The sequence below is a fragment of the Coregonus lavaretus genome, assembly GCF_964263955.1.
Source record: "Coregonus lavaretus genome assembly, chromosome: 31".
Lineage (NCBI taxonomy): Eukaryota > Metazoa > Chordata > Actinopteri > Salmoniformes > Salmonidae > Coregonus > Coregonus lavaretus.
Window position 1 is genome coordinate 7118648 of NC_140018.1, and position 19199 is coordinate 7137846.

The following is a 19199-nucleotide window of genomic DNA, read 5'->3' on the forward strand; positions in this document are numbered from 1 at the left end:
AATACAGAACCTAAATCTTATAAGGTAAAGACAATGCTACACATGACAGAGCCAGATATAGGCCTTACAGCATGTACATACATTTGGACATTGCTGGTTCAGTGGTGTAATTCTTAAGGGATCTTTTAATAGACAAATGTTATGGCTCTGACTCCATTATGCATGGGATAACTGCATTTTACTGCAAAACAACCCCACATGGAACCCTTGGGTAAGTGTACAGCCATCACAATCAGCATACGGTCTCACCACAGATTAAAATAGGGGAGGAGAACAGCCTCCTGTATTATGCCATTACAGTAACCGGTCAATGATCATTCAATGAGAAATGATTGGATGAAATAGTCTCAAAATTATATTATTATTCAGCTTGAGTGAATAAGATATCTCTATGTGGACTGTATTATAAATTTAGGCGGTGCACCCTCGCTGCTATCACCATCATGCTCTTTGGACTTGATTAGCAAAATCAGGGAATTGTCGGGAAGGGAAAAGGAGCTGTGTTGGCGGAATTGGCGCCCGGTGAACATTGAGGCGAACACAGGACTCCCTATTTACATATAAAGAGCTCAATTAATCAAGGTAAGTGTCATTATAGCGTGGCTCATTGAGCAGTGGAGTGTGGGTGTTAAATAAAATCTGGTGAGCTCCAGTGCCTCCGGCAGGCGATACGTCTTGATTTGTGAACTGTCAGCAGGGCCAGAGAGCTGATAGGGCTGGAGGGGGACCGAGGGAGTTGAGAACCCCACACTTAATCAGATTGGGCCCCGAGAAGGAGAGGAGGATGGAGAGGAGAGAAACATTTAGAAAGAGAGAGAGATGGAATGGAGAGGGATCAAGGAACGATTGAGGAAGGGGGTGAGAAGGAGAGCAGATGAGTGAGAGAGGGTGAAACATGTAGAAAGAGAGAGAGAGAGATGAAGTGATGGAGAGGGATAGAGGAACAATGGAGGAGGGGGACTTGTGGGTGAAAAATTTAACAGGGGAGCGAGATTGAGGCAGTGTTTACTTCTCCATCTTCTTCTTCAGGCTTGCCTCGGTTGGAGAGGGTTTACATGTAGTGCCACTGACCATCCATCCCCATATTCATTCCCATTCCACCCATTGGTCCTGCAGAATGAGTGACAGAGAGGGGAACTAATTACATGGTGCAAACACAGGTTTATATAACAATATACAATAATAACCCATGAATAGACAAACAGAACATAAACAGATTCTACGCTACATTGGTAGAAAGGAACAGATAACAGGGTGAGAATAAAGGTTGCTTAGTTACCACCAGGCCGAATCCCCAGGTGTTGCTGTCCATCGAGTACAAAGCCTCCCATTGGTTGCCCGTCAGGGCTGTATGCTGTCCCCTGGCCCACTGTGGATGTAACATAAACCAGACATGGGTCAGTATATACTACTAGATTATACTTTTATTTCTATGGGTGAGTATAGAGATATAATACTAGATTATAATTATATTTCTATGGGTCAGTATAGAGATATAATACTAGATTATAATTAAATTTCTATTGGTCAGTATAGAGATATAATACTAGATTATAATTATATTTCTATGGGTCAGTATAGAGATATAATACTAGATTATAATTATATTTCTATGGGTCAGTATAGAGATATAATACTAGATTATAATTATATTTTTATGGGTCAGTATGTGTCGAAGCCAAAAGACAGAAGAGATAAACCATTACAATAAAAGTGGCATTCAAAACATCCTTATCTACATTACAAAATCATGCAGTATAGTACAATTAAAAACATGACATGGGAAACATTGCCATTGTATCTTATTAATATAAACCAATTGAAATAGTGGTTTACCTGCTCTGTTAGACTGGTCAATCATAGGCTGTACTATTCTCCTCCTGGCGTTGATGAACCTGGAGAGGAAGAGAGAAGTGAGAGAGAATGGCGAGAAAATTCAAACCAACATGGAATGAGTCCATGAAGCTTCTCCTTGGTTTTAGATCTCCTTTGCATTTATCTCCCTGGTCTGCTTAAAGGAAAAGTCCACCCAAAAACTATCTTTTTGTATTTGTTTCATTAGTCCATTGTCCATCATATGATGCTAAATGCATCATACGGGCCAGATTTCTGTATTTTGAAAGTTAAATATCTTGAAAACTTGATTGTTGACATGCAAAACATTTTGGGACTATATCAACAACGGACTAATGAAACAAATAAAAATATATAGTGTTTGGGTGGAGTTTTCCTTAAAGATAACTATACACAATCAAACAGAATCTGACAATTTCCTACGCCAGTTTTACTAGCATTCCAATCTCTCGTGTCTTCAGGGATTAGGTTTATAATCAGTCTTATTCTTATTGACATGATCTGGGGTATTAGGAGACAGCCACATAGCTTACCAGATCTATTGATTTGGGTTTAGCCCCTTCAGCCTCAGGCTGTAATAAAGCTAAACGTTTGGCCAATTTCGGTCAGAGACATACCACTTTACCCAACAGGACAGACAGATAGGTAAGCTAAGCATTCGCCTGCTTTAATAAGTGTATTGAAGTAGAGCCATGAATAAAACTTATAGAATTCTTAACTCCTCGGGATTAGAGGTGCAGGTCTATGTAATTAGGTGTGTTGAGAACCCAATACACTTAAAGAAGACCCTACCATGGACTCTGGGATGGGGGAGGATTAATCGTGAGAAGCCAAAGTCATATCAATTATTCCAAACCTGACCCTGTGTAAGCTCCAAGTAAAACGATGCCTTTTAGATAAGACACCAGAAATGTATCCTCGAAACCAAATCCCAAACTCCCCTAAATATGTTCCTCTTTCCACTGTGATCATTACATTGGACCCCACCCCCCTTCCCAAAATGTGCTAAGCCATCTACAAAGGGGCCGAGTTGTCGGGCCTTAAAGATGCTTTAATCCATCATGTCATACATGTAAAATGAGGCTGAGGGATTGTGAAGGGGGGGAGAGCGGGGGGAGGGGAGGGGAGGGGAGGGGGAGGGCGGGGGAGGGGGGGGAGGGGGGAGGGGAGGGGGGGGAGGGGGGAGGGGAGGGGGAGGGTGGGGGAGGGGGGGGATACATCTCCCTGTTAATGTTTCAGAGTGTCCACCAGACGGTGAAGATAGATTGAGTATGTATAACACTTCCATTTTAGTTCCAATTCCAAAGAGCTGAGTTTAGAATGTGCTGGCTTCTCCAAAAACATGGCTGTAGCATAGATTTAGACAGGAGACAATGAGCCAGTCCTGGGAGGAGGTAAGAAGGAAAGAAGAAAAGGAAGAAAGAAAGGAGAGAATGAAGCACAAGGGTTAGGGTTAGCGTGGGGCCTTGGGGGTTAGCTACTCACCAGTTGTTCACTTGCAGGATGGTGAGGCCTGTGTCCTGTGCTAGCTGCTTCTTCTGTTCCTCTGAAGGGTAAGGGTGCTGTGGTAGATGGAGGACAGAAAAAACAACATCTTCAGTCAAAAAATAAATAAACACCCAGCTTGCATTCATTTAGAACGATCATGTCTAGACAGAAACACACCGCACATACGACCAGGGTCTTTCCATTCACACCCTAAGGGAAAGTCAAACTCAGGAAATGTAATCACGCCCAGTGACTGACTCACATCCACAGTGACCCTTGGCTAATATACACACAAGTCTATCTCTCTAGTTAGCATAAGCACAAGTGAACAACCAAGACTGACCACTGATTGGCCCCCAACCACTTTGGGCTCAAAGCGTGTGGCATTATTTGACATGATTTGACAAATGATCAGATGTGATACAAAGGAACACAATGGCCACCTTTGTTAGGGCCTGAATAGGGCCCGGCTCCTGTCCCCCTGTCTCCCTGTCCCCTGCCTCGCTGCTGGCGGTGTGTCAGAGGGAGGAGGGCGGCAGATTGCAGACAGAGTTTGCCCATTTACAGGGTACAGGGTGGTGGGCGCTGTCAGGGCCTCAGCCACCTCCTGTGGTCACCGGGTGAGGGATGAGCTCCCAAGCACATCATTTTTAAACAGGCCTTTCAGACACACACACACACACAGTCACACACAGAGCACACACACACAGGCGCACACAGAGCACACACAAACACACAGTCACACACAGAGCACACACACACACACAGTCACACACAGAGCACGCACACATGCACGCATACAAGCTCACAAGCGCATGCATGCACGCACGCACGAACACACACACACACACAAACACACAGCGCACACACAGACACACATAAACCGCAATGGTGGTGACAAAAGCCATTGTTGCCACAAGTGATCGTCATGGTCACCTCCCAGCTTGGTGGCTGACAGTCTAGTGACGGATGGCTCAGTGCTCCTCCCTCAACCCAGCAGAACCTCTCTGTCTTCCTAAATAAAACCTTCTGCTAATGTCTCCAGTCCAATCCAAAGAGTGTTGTCACATTGAGGCCTCGCTCCAATGTATAACCCTTATCAGGTATGCTACTTTACTCAGGTCACCTGTCATTGAGCTGTGGTTAAACAATACTTATTCCTTTGAGCTCCAATAGTGCCTCATGGTAGAACAAGAGCAGCTTTTTATAGCTGTATTTTTGCTAAATGCAGTGTATGTTTGTTGTAACTAATTCAATACATTGGCGTTAAGAGAGCTTCACAAAGATCTATCTCAATCAGCATGTAGGTGGAGGTCTTCAGACAGCATGGCTCGCATGGAAACCAACAGTTACTCTCTGGCCATGCTAATGGGAAAATAAGGAATCCTAGAATGAATCTAATGGGACAATAAGGAATCCTAGAATGAATCTAATGGGACAATAAGGAATCCTAGAATGAATCTAATGGGACAATAAGGAATCCTAGAATGAATCTAAATCTTCCACTGCTGCTTTCTCTGTACCTTTGTAGAGGAGGATCTTTAGAGTTCCTTCTCAGAACAGGGGCACAAAAGCTGAAGACTAAGACTATCTAGAGAAAGACCCCCTTTCCCCTCCTCAGACCCCAGCCTCGACGGTAAAGTCGGGACGAAACATAATCCGTCTCCTTTCACAATTCACACATGTTGCGATGGGACCATTCAGAGGACATTGAGGGACCAAAGTCCCCCTCACACCGTGTTCACGAGGCACATCCTTCCATGACTAACACTTGTGCTTAACCAGTAAGGCTGAAAAGAGACAGGGAACAGAGAGGGGATCATTCAATTAGCCCTCCTTTCCCTCTTATTTTTCTATCTGTCGATTCTAAAGGTTGTTAGAGGAAAGGATTCCTGCCTGTACAGGAGATGTGTGAGAGCTGTTCACCCAGGAAACAAATAAGGACATATGAAAACATCTAAGAGTTGGGAGAGGAGAAAGTAGAAAACCGGAGGAGGAGGAGGAGGAGGAGGAGGAGGAGGAGGAGGAGGAGGAGGAGGAGGAGGAGTTAGAGACAGTGACGCCGTCTATTGGGCCCGGAGATAAAAAGGTGAAACTTGATTGGTTGGAAGTCGTTGGACTGTCAGATAGTCCTTCTGAGCGTGAACAGAGGAGTTGCATTCTGGGAAAGTAGTCTATTCTGTTTTTGTAAAACGTAGTTCAGACGCTCAGTAAAGTGGTATCATTCCTAACAAGTGTTGTATGACGGAGAGGCTGCAGTTAGACAACATACACTACTTGTCTTTTTTACAGCACACTGTTCCCTAGAGCCACAATTACAGTTTTTCTTTACAAAGAAAACATCACAGGGAAAACCGTTCGGTGAAGGACTACAAAGCCACAGACCGAAGCCCCTGTGTTGGATGCAGTAACTTGTATTACTAATACCCCCAGGAGTACTTGGCCTACCCGCATGGGGAACGTGGGAAGATTCACAAGATACGTACAAAACATAGGCTTCATGGTTAAATGGATGACAGTCATGACAGGTTGCAAATGAGGGTGTACTTTGCGCAGAGCAAGACGTGATTGGGGTACATGAACCAAAACCACCCCAGTAATGGAGACTGGTTCGGGCTGGAGCTAGACGCTAGGTTGGGCATGCTGTCTTACTGTAAGGTGCTGGAAGAGCCACGCTCGCATGATATTGGTGGCCACTTTGGGGAAGATGCCTCTCTTCTTCTGCCTCTTCTTGTCCTGGTCGTCCTCGTCTCCTGTGCCCGGCGACGCCAGACTGTTGTCGAGGCCGTCTCCTGAGATAAGAGAACGGATATGTTAGGAGAACTCTTTGATTTAGACACATCACCTCCATTCACGTCACCTCCATTCACATGACCTCCATTCACACCACCTCCATTCGCCAGAGACACACACTGAAAGGGTAGCAGAGGTCTAGGGCATAGCAACAGCATAGCAACAGAAGATTCCACATCTTCACACATTTGCACCACCTCATCCACACTCTGCTACAGTTCTGGATAATGTAGAGGGTCATATACTGTAGTGACAGAGCTCAATAAAAAATTCTGAGCTATTAATTCAATCAGAGCTGCACGTTTGACATGAGTAATGACTGTTAGAGCAGGGCTGCACGTTTGACATTAAGTAATGACTGTTAGAGCCGTGGCCGGACACAATGTGCAGGCAGCAGCATTTTTATTCATACTGATCAAAAATATAAATGCAACATGCAACAATTTCAAAGATTTTACTGAGTTACAGTTCATAGAATGAAATCAGTCAATTGAAATACATGTATTAGGCCCAAATCTATGGATTTCACATGACTGGACAGGGGCACAGCATTAGCCCACACACTTGGGAACCAGGCCCACCCACTGGGGAGCCAGGCCCAGCCAATCAGAATATGTTTTTCCTCACAAAAGGGCTTTATTACAGACAGATCTCAAGACGATCCCACAGGAGAAGAAGCCAGATGTGGAGGTCCTGGGCTGGCGTGGTTATACGTGGTCTGTGGTTGTGAGGCCAGATGGACGCACTGCCAAATTCTCTAAAACGATGTTGGAGGCGGCTTATGGTAGAGAAATGAACATTACATTCTCTGGTAACAGCTCTGGTGGACATTCCTGCAGTCAGCATGCCAATTGCACGCTCCCTCAAAACTTGAGACATGTGTGACAAAACTGCACATTTTAGAGTGGCCTTTTATTGTCCGCAGCACATCTGTGTAATGATCATGCTGTTTAATCAGTGTCTTGATATGCCATACCTGTCAGGTGGATGTATTATCTTGGCAAAGGAGAAATGCTCACTAAGAGGGATGTAAACAAATGTGTGCACAAAATTTGAGAGAAATAAGCTTTTTGCAGCTCATGAAACATGGGACCAACACTTTACATGTTGCGTTCATATTTTTATAGACAAATGGTTTAGTTGTAGACAAAAAAGGAAGAAAAGTCACAATAACGAAAAGAACAGTTGTGACCTCATGGTTAAGGTATGACATCACAACAACATAACAAACCCCCTCACCTGTGAAGTTGAAAGCAGGGCTATGTGTGCTAAGGATGTTTGGATGGATGGAGGGGGGTGTTATGGGGCTGCGGGGTTGCGGTCATTCCCCCTCAAGCCCCCCAGTGACCCACCCTACCCCTTCCATCTTCACACCCCCCTCCAGTCTGTCTGTGTTGGATTGTCTGACTCACACTGTGACACACACACACACAGCCACATGCACACAGCATCTCTCTCCTACTGGCATTATTAGCCTGGCGTCCTCATTCGATTTCAATGGGAACCGTCGCACGGATCAAGGCTAGAAGGCTCCATTTTAAACTGAGATTTCCGCGGCTTCTGCCCCTGCCCTCGCTCCCCATTGCTCTCCATCACAGCACCCTCTGTGCACTCTCTCTCTCTCTCTCTTTCTCTCTCTCTGTCTCTTTCCTTCTCCCTCTCCACCATTAATTGTGCATCAGCCGAGATGATTTTCTTTTAACAGTGGTGGTTATTTTTCTTGCCCTCGGGGCAGAGATGCCTTGAAAGCCTGCCTGGAGGGCATGTGAATAATGCATCTGAGAAACTCCTCCCCGGAGGCGGGACTGGAACCCTACTTTTCATAAGATTTGCCCTGGCATGTCTTTTTGTTTTTGGGGATGCATCAATCAAAGGGGTTCTATATATGCACCCATAATCATGCATAAATATTTCAGCTAATGAATATTGACATTAAAAAGGATGAGTTGGACTGAGTGGGGTGGGTTGTGTGGGGGTGGGGAGGTGTTCTGACAGATGGTGTAGTCTAAGTCAAGGACATGACAGGGCAGGTTGTTTGGCCTCTATTCCTCACCCTCTCTATTTATAGATGTTATAACAAGCTGTTATAACAGTTTTCTTTTCTAAGTTGTCGGTCTTATGACTGATAGAAATTAGGTTTGTTGTAGGAAGAGAGTACTTGGAGGATGGTGTTGAAGAGATCTGTCGTTTCAGAGAGGACAGTTAATGTCCTGTCTCACAGGCTGGAAGAGACATTCTTTTCAGAAATGCCTTGAGTGGTGAAATAATCAATAAAAAAATGATACCTATCAATGATTAAACATTTGTTGATTTTAAATCATTAGTTATGTTTTTGAACCAAATAACTGAAAATAATGTAAGAGAGAAAAAGAAAAGAAAGAAAATGAGAGAAAGAATGAAAACCAGAACAACCAGAATGAACCAGAACAACCAGAATGAACCAGAATGAACCAGAACAACCAGAATGAACCAGAATGAACCAGAACAACCAAATTAACCAGAATTAACCAGAATGAACCAGAACAACCAGAATGAACCAGAACAACCAGAACAACCAGAACAACCAGAAGAACCAGAACAACCAGAATGAACCAGAATGAACCAGAACAGCCAGAACAACCAGAATTAATCAGAATGAGCCAGAATGAGCAAGAACAGCCAGAACAGCCAGAACAGCCAGAACAGCCACAATGAACCAGAATGAACCAGAACAACCAGGATGAACCAGAATGAACCAGAATGAATCAGAATGAACCAGAACAGCCAGAATTAACCAGAATTAACCAGAATGAACCAGAACAGCCAGAACAACCAGAACAGCCAGCACAACCAGAACAGCCAGAACAGCCAGAACAACCAGAACAACCAGAACAGCCAGAACAACCAGAACAACCAGAACAGCCAGAACAACCAGAATAGCCAGAACAACCAGAACTTCCAGAACAACCAGAACAGCCAGAATAGCCAGAACAGCCAGAAGTCACCAGCACGGCCTAATTATATTTCAAGAGCGTTAACCCCTCCTGGCCCCCCTCCTCCTCTCACCCCAACCCTCTCTTTTTTCCTGCTCCAGAGAGGGAAGGCCGCAGGGCAGATCCTCTGCTACGGTAATCGCTTCTGACTGTTCCCTGGCAACTCAGCCAATCTAACCAGTGTGACGGTGCACTACTCTCAAAATCGTACCCGTGGAACGCTCCTCCCGTGGCCTAGCCCCCTCGCCTGCCTGCCCCGCTCCCTCCCTCCCTCCCTGCCTCCCTCCCTGCCTGCCCTAGTGTCTGCACTCGTGACATGGGGGGGCCTGCTGCCGTGGGGAAGGCTAGAGTATTGCCTGGGGCGGGCTCTCTCTCTCTCTCTCTCTCTCTCTCTCTCAATTCAATTCAATTCTAATTCAATTCAAGGGCTTTACTGGCTTGGGAAACGTATGTTAACATTGCCAACGCAAGTGAAGTAGATAGTAAACAAAAGCGAAATAAACAATAAATTTTAACAGGAAACATTACACTCAGAAGTTCCAAAATAATAAAGACATTTCAAATGTCATATTGTGTATATATACAGTGTTGTAACAATGTACAAATAGTTAAAGTACAAATGGGAAAATAAATACACATAAATATGGGTTGTATTTACAGTGGTGTTTGTTCTTCACTGGTTGCCCTTTTCTTGTGGCAACAGGTCACAAATCTTGCTGCTGTGATGGCACACTGTGGTATTTCACCCAGTAGATAAGGGAGTTTATCAAAATTGGGTCTTTTTTTAAATTCTTTGTGGATCTGTGTAATCTGAGGGAAATATGTATCTCTATTATGGTCATACATTTGGCAGGAGGTAAGGAAGTGCAGCTCAGTTTCCACCTCATTTTGTGGGAAGTGTGCACATAGCCTGTCTTCTCTTGAGAGCCAGGTCTGCCTTTGGCGGCCTTTCTCAATAGCAAGGCTATGCTTACTGAGTCTCTACATAGTCAAAGCTTTCCTTAAATTTGGGTCAGTCACAGTGGTCAGGTATTCTGCCACTGTGTACTCTCTGTTTAGGGCCAAATAGCATTCTAGTTTGCTCTGTTTTTTTGTTAATTCTTTCCAAGGTGTCAAGTAATTATATTTTTGTTTTCTCATGATTTGGTTGGGTCTAATTGTGTTGTTGTCCCGGGGCTCTGTGGGGTCTGTTTGTGTTTGTGAACAGAGCCCCAGGACCAACTTACTTAGGGGACTCTTCTCCAAGTTCATGTCTCTGTAGGTGATGGATTGTTATGGAAGGTTTGGGAATCACTTCCTTTTAAGTGGTTATAGAATTTAACAGCTCTTTTCTGGATTTTTATAATTAGCAAGTATCGGCCTAATTCTGCTCTGCATGCATTATTTGGTGTTTTTCGTTGTACACAGAGGATATTTTTGCAGAATTCTGCATGCAGAGTCTCAATTTGATGTTTGTCCCATTTTGTGAATTATTGGTTGGTGAGCAGACCCCAGACTTCACAACCATAAAGGGCAATGGGTTCTATAACTGCTTCAAGTATTTTTAGCCAGATCCTATTTGGTATTTCACATTTTATGTTCCTTTTGATGGCATAGAAGGCCCTTCTTGCCTTGTCTCTCAGATCGTTCACAGCTTTGTGGAAGTTACCTGTGGCGCTGATGTTTAGGCCGAGGTATGTATCGTTTTTTGTGTGCTCTAGGGCAACGGTGTCTAGATGGAATTTGTATTTGTCGCCCTGGCAGCTGGAGCTTTTTTGGAACACCATTATTTTTGTTTCACTGAGATTTACTGTTAGGGCCCAGGTCTGGCAGAATCTGTGCAGAAGATCTAGGTGCTGCTGCAGGCCCTCCTTGGTTGGTGACAGAAGCACCAGATCAGCAGCAAACATTATACATTTTACTTCTGATTCTAGTAGGGTGAGGCCGGGTGCTGCAGAATGTTCTAGTGCCCTCGCCAATTCGTTGATATATATGTTGAACAGTGTGGGGCTTAAACTGCATCCCTGTCTCACCCCATGGACCTGTGGAAAGAAATGTGTGTGTTTTTTGCCAATTTTAACCGCACACTTGTTGTTTGTGTACATGTACATGTCTCTTTCGCTCTCTCTCTCTCTCCTTTTCTCTCTCTCATCAACAACATCAGAGACCAGTGCTCCTACGGTTAGGTATAAACTGGGACAACTAGATGAGGCAAGAGAATCCACATGATGACATCTCCATATCAGACAAAGTGCAGGGTGAGCTATTAGCAAACAGAACTGATCGCTGTATCCCGGCCTGCATCAGTGATGGGAACCCAGTGCAGCTTGCCTAATGAGCTCACCTGGACCTGATCCATCACCAATGACACTTCCCAGCCCCTCCTGTTATTACCCATGATGCACACTGCTAAATGGGAGCTGTTGTCTGGAAGCTTTCCAAGACACTGGGAATCCTATATTGATGTTGATGAATAGATCTAGAATCGTTCCCCCTATAGGCCTATATCCTATTGATTTTGAGTGGTGATTGGTAAGGGTTAGATTGAGATGAACACTTCTAGTTCTTGTGCCTCACTCCCTTGTTATTCGTGAGAACATCTTGTGACAGGTTAAATGGGGACATTAGCCTGCAGTGTCATTGGTATGTCACCACCAGCAGTTCTGGATTCCATCTTCGGTGGTATCCGGAGGAGACAAAAAGATGCACTGACTGCATCCTGTTTCCTCCCTCTCTGCATTGCCCTCTTTTTAAACGCTAGTGTACTGCGGCTTCACAGCAGCTAGCTCCCCTTGGGTTCCTTTCGTTTTTTATTTTTGACTTTGTGATGGACATTCCAAGCCCTGCCTCCCAAAAAACATTCCTAGGATAGCTCATCCCTTTTAGAACTGTCCCTGTGACCCATTTATCTGAGAGTCACTCTGGGGGAGGTGGAATCAAAGACATTCCCCTCTGCATATCACGCAGCTTACAAGAAAACAACCAAACACTGTATAAGCCAATGGGTTAGTGGTTAGCCATACGGCTAACATAGCCACAAAGCCATAACTACACCACCAACCAACCAACCAACCAACCACATATCAACTACCTGTGGTTGATACCACGTGGCAACCACACTAACCATGATGCTCCCCCATTAGATAAGACTGTAGGTTAACCATTTTAAGGCTTTTATCATTGGCCCAAACAACCACGACTAATGTCCATTAGGACAATAGGAGCTCCCTCATAGTAGGTACTTTGAAGAGCATCAGTAATCTCCTAGCCAGGCCTGCATTACTGACGGAAAGGCCCTGCTTTGGCCCCCAGTTCCCTTCCTATGTTAAAAGTGTTTACTTTCCTCATCCCCTTGAAAACAAGGGATGAAAACAAGGGATTAAAACAAGGGATAAAAAAGAGCAAAGAGGCCCCAGGAGGAGCAGGGGGAGCAGCAGGAGGTATAGGAGGAGTAGCAGGAGGAGCAGGGGGAGCAGCAGGAGGAGCAGGGGGAGCAGCAGGAGGAGCAGGAGGAGCAGGGGGAGCAGAAGGAGGAGCAGCAGGAGGAGCAGGGGGAGCAGCAGGAGGAGCAGGGGGAGCAGCAGGATGAGCAGGTGGAGCAGGCGGAGCAGCAGGAGGAGCAGGGGGAGCAGCAGGAGGAGCAGCAGGAGGAGCAGCAGGAGGAGCAGGAGGAGCAGGAGGAGCAGGGGAGCAGCAGGAGGAGCAGCAGGAGGAGCAGGAGGAGCAGGGGGAGTAGGGGGTAGGCAGGGCAGCATCAGATCCTGCTACCAGTCACTATGACTGGGCCTCTGATCATTCTGGGGCTTTTTCTCCCTTTGTTCCTCCATACATAAAGTGGCTCTGTCCTTCCCAGCTCCACGGCAGGGGGGATTGTGCTTCCCCAGCCTCTATGCATTCTCTACCCAGGTCAAAAGGTCAGGGAGGCATGGACTTTGGGTGTCCCCCCGCTGTTGTTTAAAAAATAAAAAATAAAAACTCTAGAGGAACCAAGGAAAAAGCCATTCACACCATGCTCTTCCCCTCTCTTTGCTGACAATACAAGTCATATAGTCAGTGTTACTGTGTTCGGGCATACAATGACATTAAACATGCCATGGATATTAGGCTAAGTGAAATTCATTGAACATGTTTTTCAGATAGTTAGGATAAGTGAAGAAACTGTGGTAAAATCAGAACTTAATATTTTTTTCTGACTGTCCTTTCATCCTCTGAACTGCTCTTGTCTTGCAAAGCATCCTCCCATTGTTTAGCTCAATGCTCTGTTATTGATGCCTGATGGGCAGAGGGTGGTAAGTTGCTTTGAAATATTCTATTTTTACTGTGGCCGTAGGAGAGAAAAACAAAAACAAGTGGTAAAACCCTTACAGCCTCCACTGAGCTCATCACAGGCAAAATGAACAGCCGCCACACGGACAGAAAACCAAGTAGGCTATTATACAACAATACTGGACACAATCATGCAAAACCAGTAATTGGCAATAATGACCCTTATCATATCAGATTAAACTTTTGAATTTTATCACCTGACCTGGATAGGTGATAAAACTACAAAGTCACCATCAAAACCCAGTAAACTATCTGTTGATTCAGCAACAACCTCTTATCTCAACTTCATCTGAATGATAAGGATAGAGCAACGATAACTGCTTATCATTCGGATCTTTGGAGAGGCTAAGTTTGATCTACAGCCGACAAGTAGAGAAAATACCATTGCCTTTGTATGAGGTCAGCACTGAGGAAAACCTTTGATATGGAATAGAGTCTAAAGAGAAGCTATGGGTCTCTTACCGAGTTCACTGCTGTTGTCCCCACTCTGGGAGACGTGGCCCCCACTGGAGGGCCCAGGGGTGCCCACGGAGGGCGTGGAGTGAGCGTCATCCAGGTCTCTCCAGGACGCTGGGTTCTGGGGTCCACAGAGAGGGTCATCGGGTCATCAACATATCCCCCATCCCGGCCACACAACATCAGAGGAGAGAGAGAGAGAGAGAGAGAGAGAGAGAGAGAGAGAGAGAGAGAGAGAGAGAGAGAGAGAGAGAGAGAGAGAGAGAGAGAGAGAGAGAGAGAGAGAGAGAGAGAGAGAGAGAGAGAGAGAGAGAGAGAGAGAGACAGAGAGACAGAGAGACAGAGAGAGAGACAGAGAGAGAGAGAGAGAGAAGAGAGATCACATTAGAGAACAGTGGATACAGTATACCATTACTCAACATCAATGTAACTCCCTAACACGCACACACACACACACACACACACACACACACACACACACACACACACACACACACACACAAACCCAGCCGATATACCACAGTGCACAATATTGAACAACATGACCATGTCGTCAATAAGAAAATAGAACATGTCCTAACAATCCATAATCCAATAACCCCAAAATCAAAGTTACCATTTTCCCTGAGACTGAGACGGCGCCAAGAAAAGAACTAACAAAAAACGTTAAAGCTGATATTCAGCTACACTAGCTAATCCTGTAGAACCAAACCAATCAGCACCAGAGCTCCAGCAACACTTCTTCCTATCCTCTATCCTCCGGTGTCTTGACTGATTATGAAGCCCAGTGGTCTCTCTGAACACCTATTTATTGGGCTATATAGACACAGGGACCAGGGTACTTAGACAATCTAAAGCTGAGGGCCAAACAGCAGAGCAACCTCTTCAGCCTCTTGGCGTCAGCTGTTCGCCGGATGGCGCTCAGATGAAGAGCTCAGCCAACGACAAGAATAATCATGGCAACAATGGCAGCGCAGTGTGAATGAGGCCTCTCATCGAGCTCGACGAGCAGGCCCCCTTTTCCATCCCAAAACACAGTAATTACAAAGCTGTTTGTGTGACGTCCCCATTCAAAGTTCCATGTGTTTTCACGTTTATCAAGCTAATGAAGGCGGTTCTATACTCAATCACACCCCAGCTGTTAAGAAGACATTAATTACTGATACAGTGAGGTCTCTCCTTCTATAAAATGTATCTTAGAAACTGAGATCCATGAAGGTAGAGAAGTTAAGATAATACAAATAAATCAACTGATGACATCATAACTGATTTCAACTGATCTTCAATCACAGTAGAAATTGTCGTATCAGCTAGCTGGTTAAGCTGACTGAAATTGCAATTTTTCAAGCCAGTCGTCCCTTAACTTAGATGAGTCTTCTTACTCTGTAAGTTTATGATATAAACATGGATACTGAGTAGCTCTCTCTTGGATATAGGCTGGGTTGTGGACTCACTCTAATAGGGATATGAGCTCACATTTCCAAAAGAGAGGCGGAGTTGGTGTGTCACGAAGAGAAGCATTGTCAGGCCGACATACTGTACGTACTTGCCCTCATTGTGAGGTTTACCTGCCTTCAATTTAGAAATAGAATTAGTAAACTCCAGAAGATTTTTCATTAACTTCTCACACGTACACTAGTTACTTTTAGTCTCACAATTCAGACAGTTGTTACCGAAATAATGCAGATGTAAAAGACTGGAAATGGAGGCTGAAGTTGCCTTCACAACCACTAATCAACACAGCTACACAAACAGCTGTTGTTCTTTTCAAACATGAAGTAGGCCCAACATAAAGAGTGGTTGGCATTCACATACACCGTTCTGCGTGTGTATTGCATCTGTCCTTACACCACAGGAGGCTGGTGAGGGGAGGACTGCTCATAATAATAGCTGAAATGGAGTAAAGGGAGTGGCATCAAACACATGGAAACCACATGTTTAATGTGTTTACGTAAAATGTAGGAAGCATGACTGTAAGTCTGTTTGGATAAAAGTGTCTGCTAAATGGCGTATATTATTATCATATTACAAAGACGTTCACATACACTGTTCTGCATGTGCCCTAACACCCAGAGAAGTTCAGCCCGTACATAATGCATTGGACAAAAGGTGAACTGGATCACAGGACGGCCAGCAGCAGAATGTCCTGTCAGATAAGTGAACCTTGAACAATGTTCACAATACATACAAAGTGTGTTTGTGTCTACAACCACTGAATGAAGAAAATGCAACACCACCTAAAAATGTGAATGCAATGGAATGAAATGTGGACAGAAGACAGAATTTCATCTGGTAGTCATAAGAGGCTTACTTCTGATAAACCTACTTAGTATACAGGACAGCAATCTAATATGAGGAATCTCCCCAACTCAAAGTTCCTGCCATTGCTCCAGTATCATAGGGTTATTAAGGAACCATGCCATCTGAATTGACATGTGACAGGGGGGAGGAGAAAGAGCCCGTGTAGAGGGCACCCTATAGGCCCATGGATTGACAAAGACCCTCCTCTTTACCGATAATAGTAATCCAATTGGTTTAGCGTTCAAGTGTAATATCAAACGCTAGTCCTCAGAGCCCTCTAAGAAGGGAGGGAGAGGGGAAAGACCCAACAGGACACATCCAGCTGTACTCTTCATCATGCAGACCCCATCCTCATCATCAACACCACCATCATCATCATCACCACCATCATTAACATGATTCTCATCATCATCACCATCATAATCATCATAAATCTTAATTGATCTATTACTAATATATTAGCTGAAATTAAAAACATAAAAAATGCAATTAAGGAAATAATATAAACTAATATAAAATGTGCTTCCTAATAAGCACACATTGTCATCTAATTGTCATTCTCTCTCTGATGAACAGATAATGTAGATTATTTCTACAATAGAGCTGAAGGGGAAGTACCCTCTCTCATTCCTCCTCTTGTTAAGAAGACATGAGAGCTCTACGAAACTTCCCTCAGTACACAACACCCTTAACAAGGCTGGACAAAATTAAATGGGAACACACATGAATTAAGGGACTGATTTTGCTGACATTTATGTGCATTCAATTACTTTTTGTTGATAGGTTATTAATACAATAATTGTTTAATAGTTACCAGTAAATTAAATGTGAGACCTTTATTTTAAAAACTGCTGATTCAATTTCTTATCTATTAAACTGACTCACAATTATGCTAAATTGCCCACGATCTTGAAATTATAGTTTGTACATCCTAAACACCATGCTTTTAGCAGCACCCCTTGCCAAAATTAGCACTAATATGTCATTTCGAAACCTAGACACTCACGTGATCTGCTAGATTTGCGGAAGATCCCGTCAGGTCATCTAAATCGGATTTGCAGCCATCTCGATCGTCTATGACCAAGTCGATGGGCATTTTGCCTTTCAAACAACTGATGTACCGATGGCAGAAATTGTCGCAGAGCTCATGCACCTATTCAATGAAAATGTGTGTTAGCAGCACCCTTACAAGACCTCGGTGCAGCAGCCTAGGCAATGCTTAGGCCTATGTGACTTAGAGTAAAATATTACATTTCAAGAAGTTAAAACTGTGCTGTTATGAATGATTGTATAACGTTCTTACAAAAATATATAATAACAAAAAAAAAGCAAAGATTTACAATAAAACATAATTTACCTTCTCTAATTCTAAAAGATGAAATCGTAATACTTGAATAGCTTGGATCATCTGGAAAAAAAAGAAAATATAACATTTAGGATTTAGTCATGCTGACACGTTTTCCCTCAAATGAATAGTAACTAGGCCTATGTAATAACAACATAAATGAATGAATGCACACTGCAGGCCTATACAGTAAAGTAGTCATATGTTACAGTATGTTACATGACTTAAAACAATGTATTTCCTTATTCAAATGGATGCTTTAGCACAGAACTGGTTCCTAGACAGTCCCTGCTTTGGGGATGCCCAAGGCAAGGACCTCCGCGGCTTGCCGCTGCAGAGGAGCAGAATAGGCCTTTGACTACGACTCGTCTGCGTTTCCTGTTGCACCTTCTATGGAACGTTCTGAATGTTCTTGTTGTATTCAAACAAAGTGAACTCAAACAAGCCCATATCACACGATTTATCCAGCTGCGCAATTGATGCGTAAAAGGTGGACATTTAATTTAATTGGCTTACCAAGTTGTCTACCTCTTGATTCGATGAAAATAACGGTTTTTCTGCACGTATCTATAGAGAAAACATCATATTAGTCTATTGTCTGTATACAGCAATCAATCAGTCAGTCCATCAATAGATCAATCAAACAGGCAAGCAATCAATCAATCCATCTATCCGTCCATCAATTATCAAACATAAATAAATTAAGGAAAATATGTTGAACGTTTAAAAGCACAGATAAAGGGTATAAAAAACCCTATTCCTATCGTTATCTATATTTTAGGTCATAAAAACGGGGCATATCATAAACCACAAGTACCTGTTTTGCAAAGACAGCGATGTCTTCATTGAAGGAGTCTGAGGAGCAAACATCGCCGCCCGCTACTCCAGGCTCCCTCGGCGTGCAGGTCGCCAACTCACACTTCTCAAACACCAGGGCGAGCAGAGGGAACAACGGGTGACTGCATCATGATGCAGACAAAACATCAACATCAATTAGACCAGGAATGTTATATAAACATTTTGTTTAAGTGGACTGCATTGTATTTGAGGTTTCATGATCCGTGTCTTGTATTTGTTTATAGCCTAGCATAGCTGATAAATGTGAAGTGTCTCCCCTCAGAATAAGGGCCACAATCTTGAGATGCGTGCATCCGCGTAAAACACATTATTTGCTCAAAATGTGCAATTGACATACATTCGATTTACGCACGTAGCCTAGTCAAGTTAGGATTTGGTTCTAATTTCTCTAAGTATCAATAAATACTCTAATAACTTCTAAATGTAACGAGTATAGGTATAACAAGAATAGGAAAACCTAGTAGACAAAAAGGTGGAATATTTCTGATGCGCACCCATAGATTTGATCTTTGTCTCTTTTTAGTGCGTCGTTGACCACGCTGCCCATGCTGGGCATGATGTTGTGGGGTGCGTGGGCTCCATAGTGCTGGGTTGGATGTGCAGGCGGACCATGGTTCAGGTGGTGGACTTGCGGAAGCGGCCGAGGAGCATGCGGGTCTCCATACATGGACGCCGGGAGTCCAACTCCGTCCATTCCAACACCATAGTGGGACAGCTCATCGTACTGGATGGAGAAAGACAGAGGTAAATGTGAGAAACTCGTGGACACTGTTGGTATGCTTCTATCACGGACATATCGTAGGATACAGACATCGCCCAAAACACAA

The 19199-nt window shown here is 44.0% G+C and overlaps 1 protein-coding gene across 2 annotated transcripts; it reads right to left on the reverse strand.

Moving 5' to 3' along the window:
• Positions 1-1051: 1051 nt before the first annotated feature.
• Positions 1052-19090, reverse strand: LOC311106373 (homeobox protein Meis2-like; the record flags this gene model as incomplete). 2 transcript variants are annotated; one of them, XM_084148707.1, is made up of 11 exons in its annotated part: positions 18867-19090; positions 18332-18473; positions 18031-18081; positions 17527-17577; positions 17176-17322; positions 13875-13989; positions 5995-6134; positions 3340-3416; positions 1837-1895; positions 1280-1369; positions 1052-1110 (listed from the first exon to the last, which is right to left on the reverse strand). In XM_084148707.1, exons 1-11 carry the CDS (start codon positions 19064-19066, stop codon positions 1052-1054), a joined length of 1131 nt encoding a protein of 376 aa, XP_084004833.1. In that variant the 5' UTR covers positions 19067-19090. The 2 variants fall into 2 exon arrangements, with proteins under 2 accessions (XP_084004833.1, XP_084004832.1); XM_084148706.1 differs by having other exon boundaries at positions 1280-1411.
• Between the last annotated feature and the right edge of the window lie 109 nt (positions 19091-19199).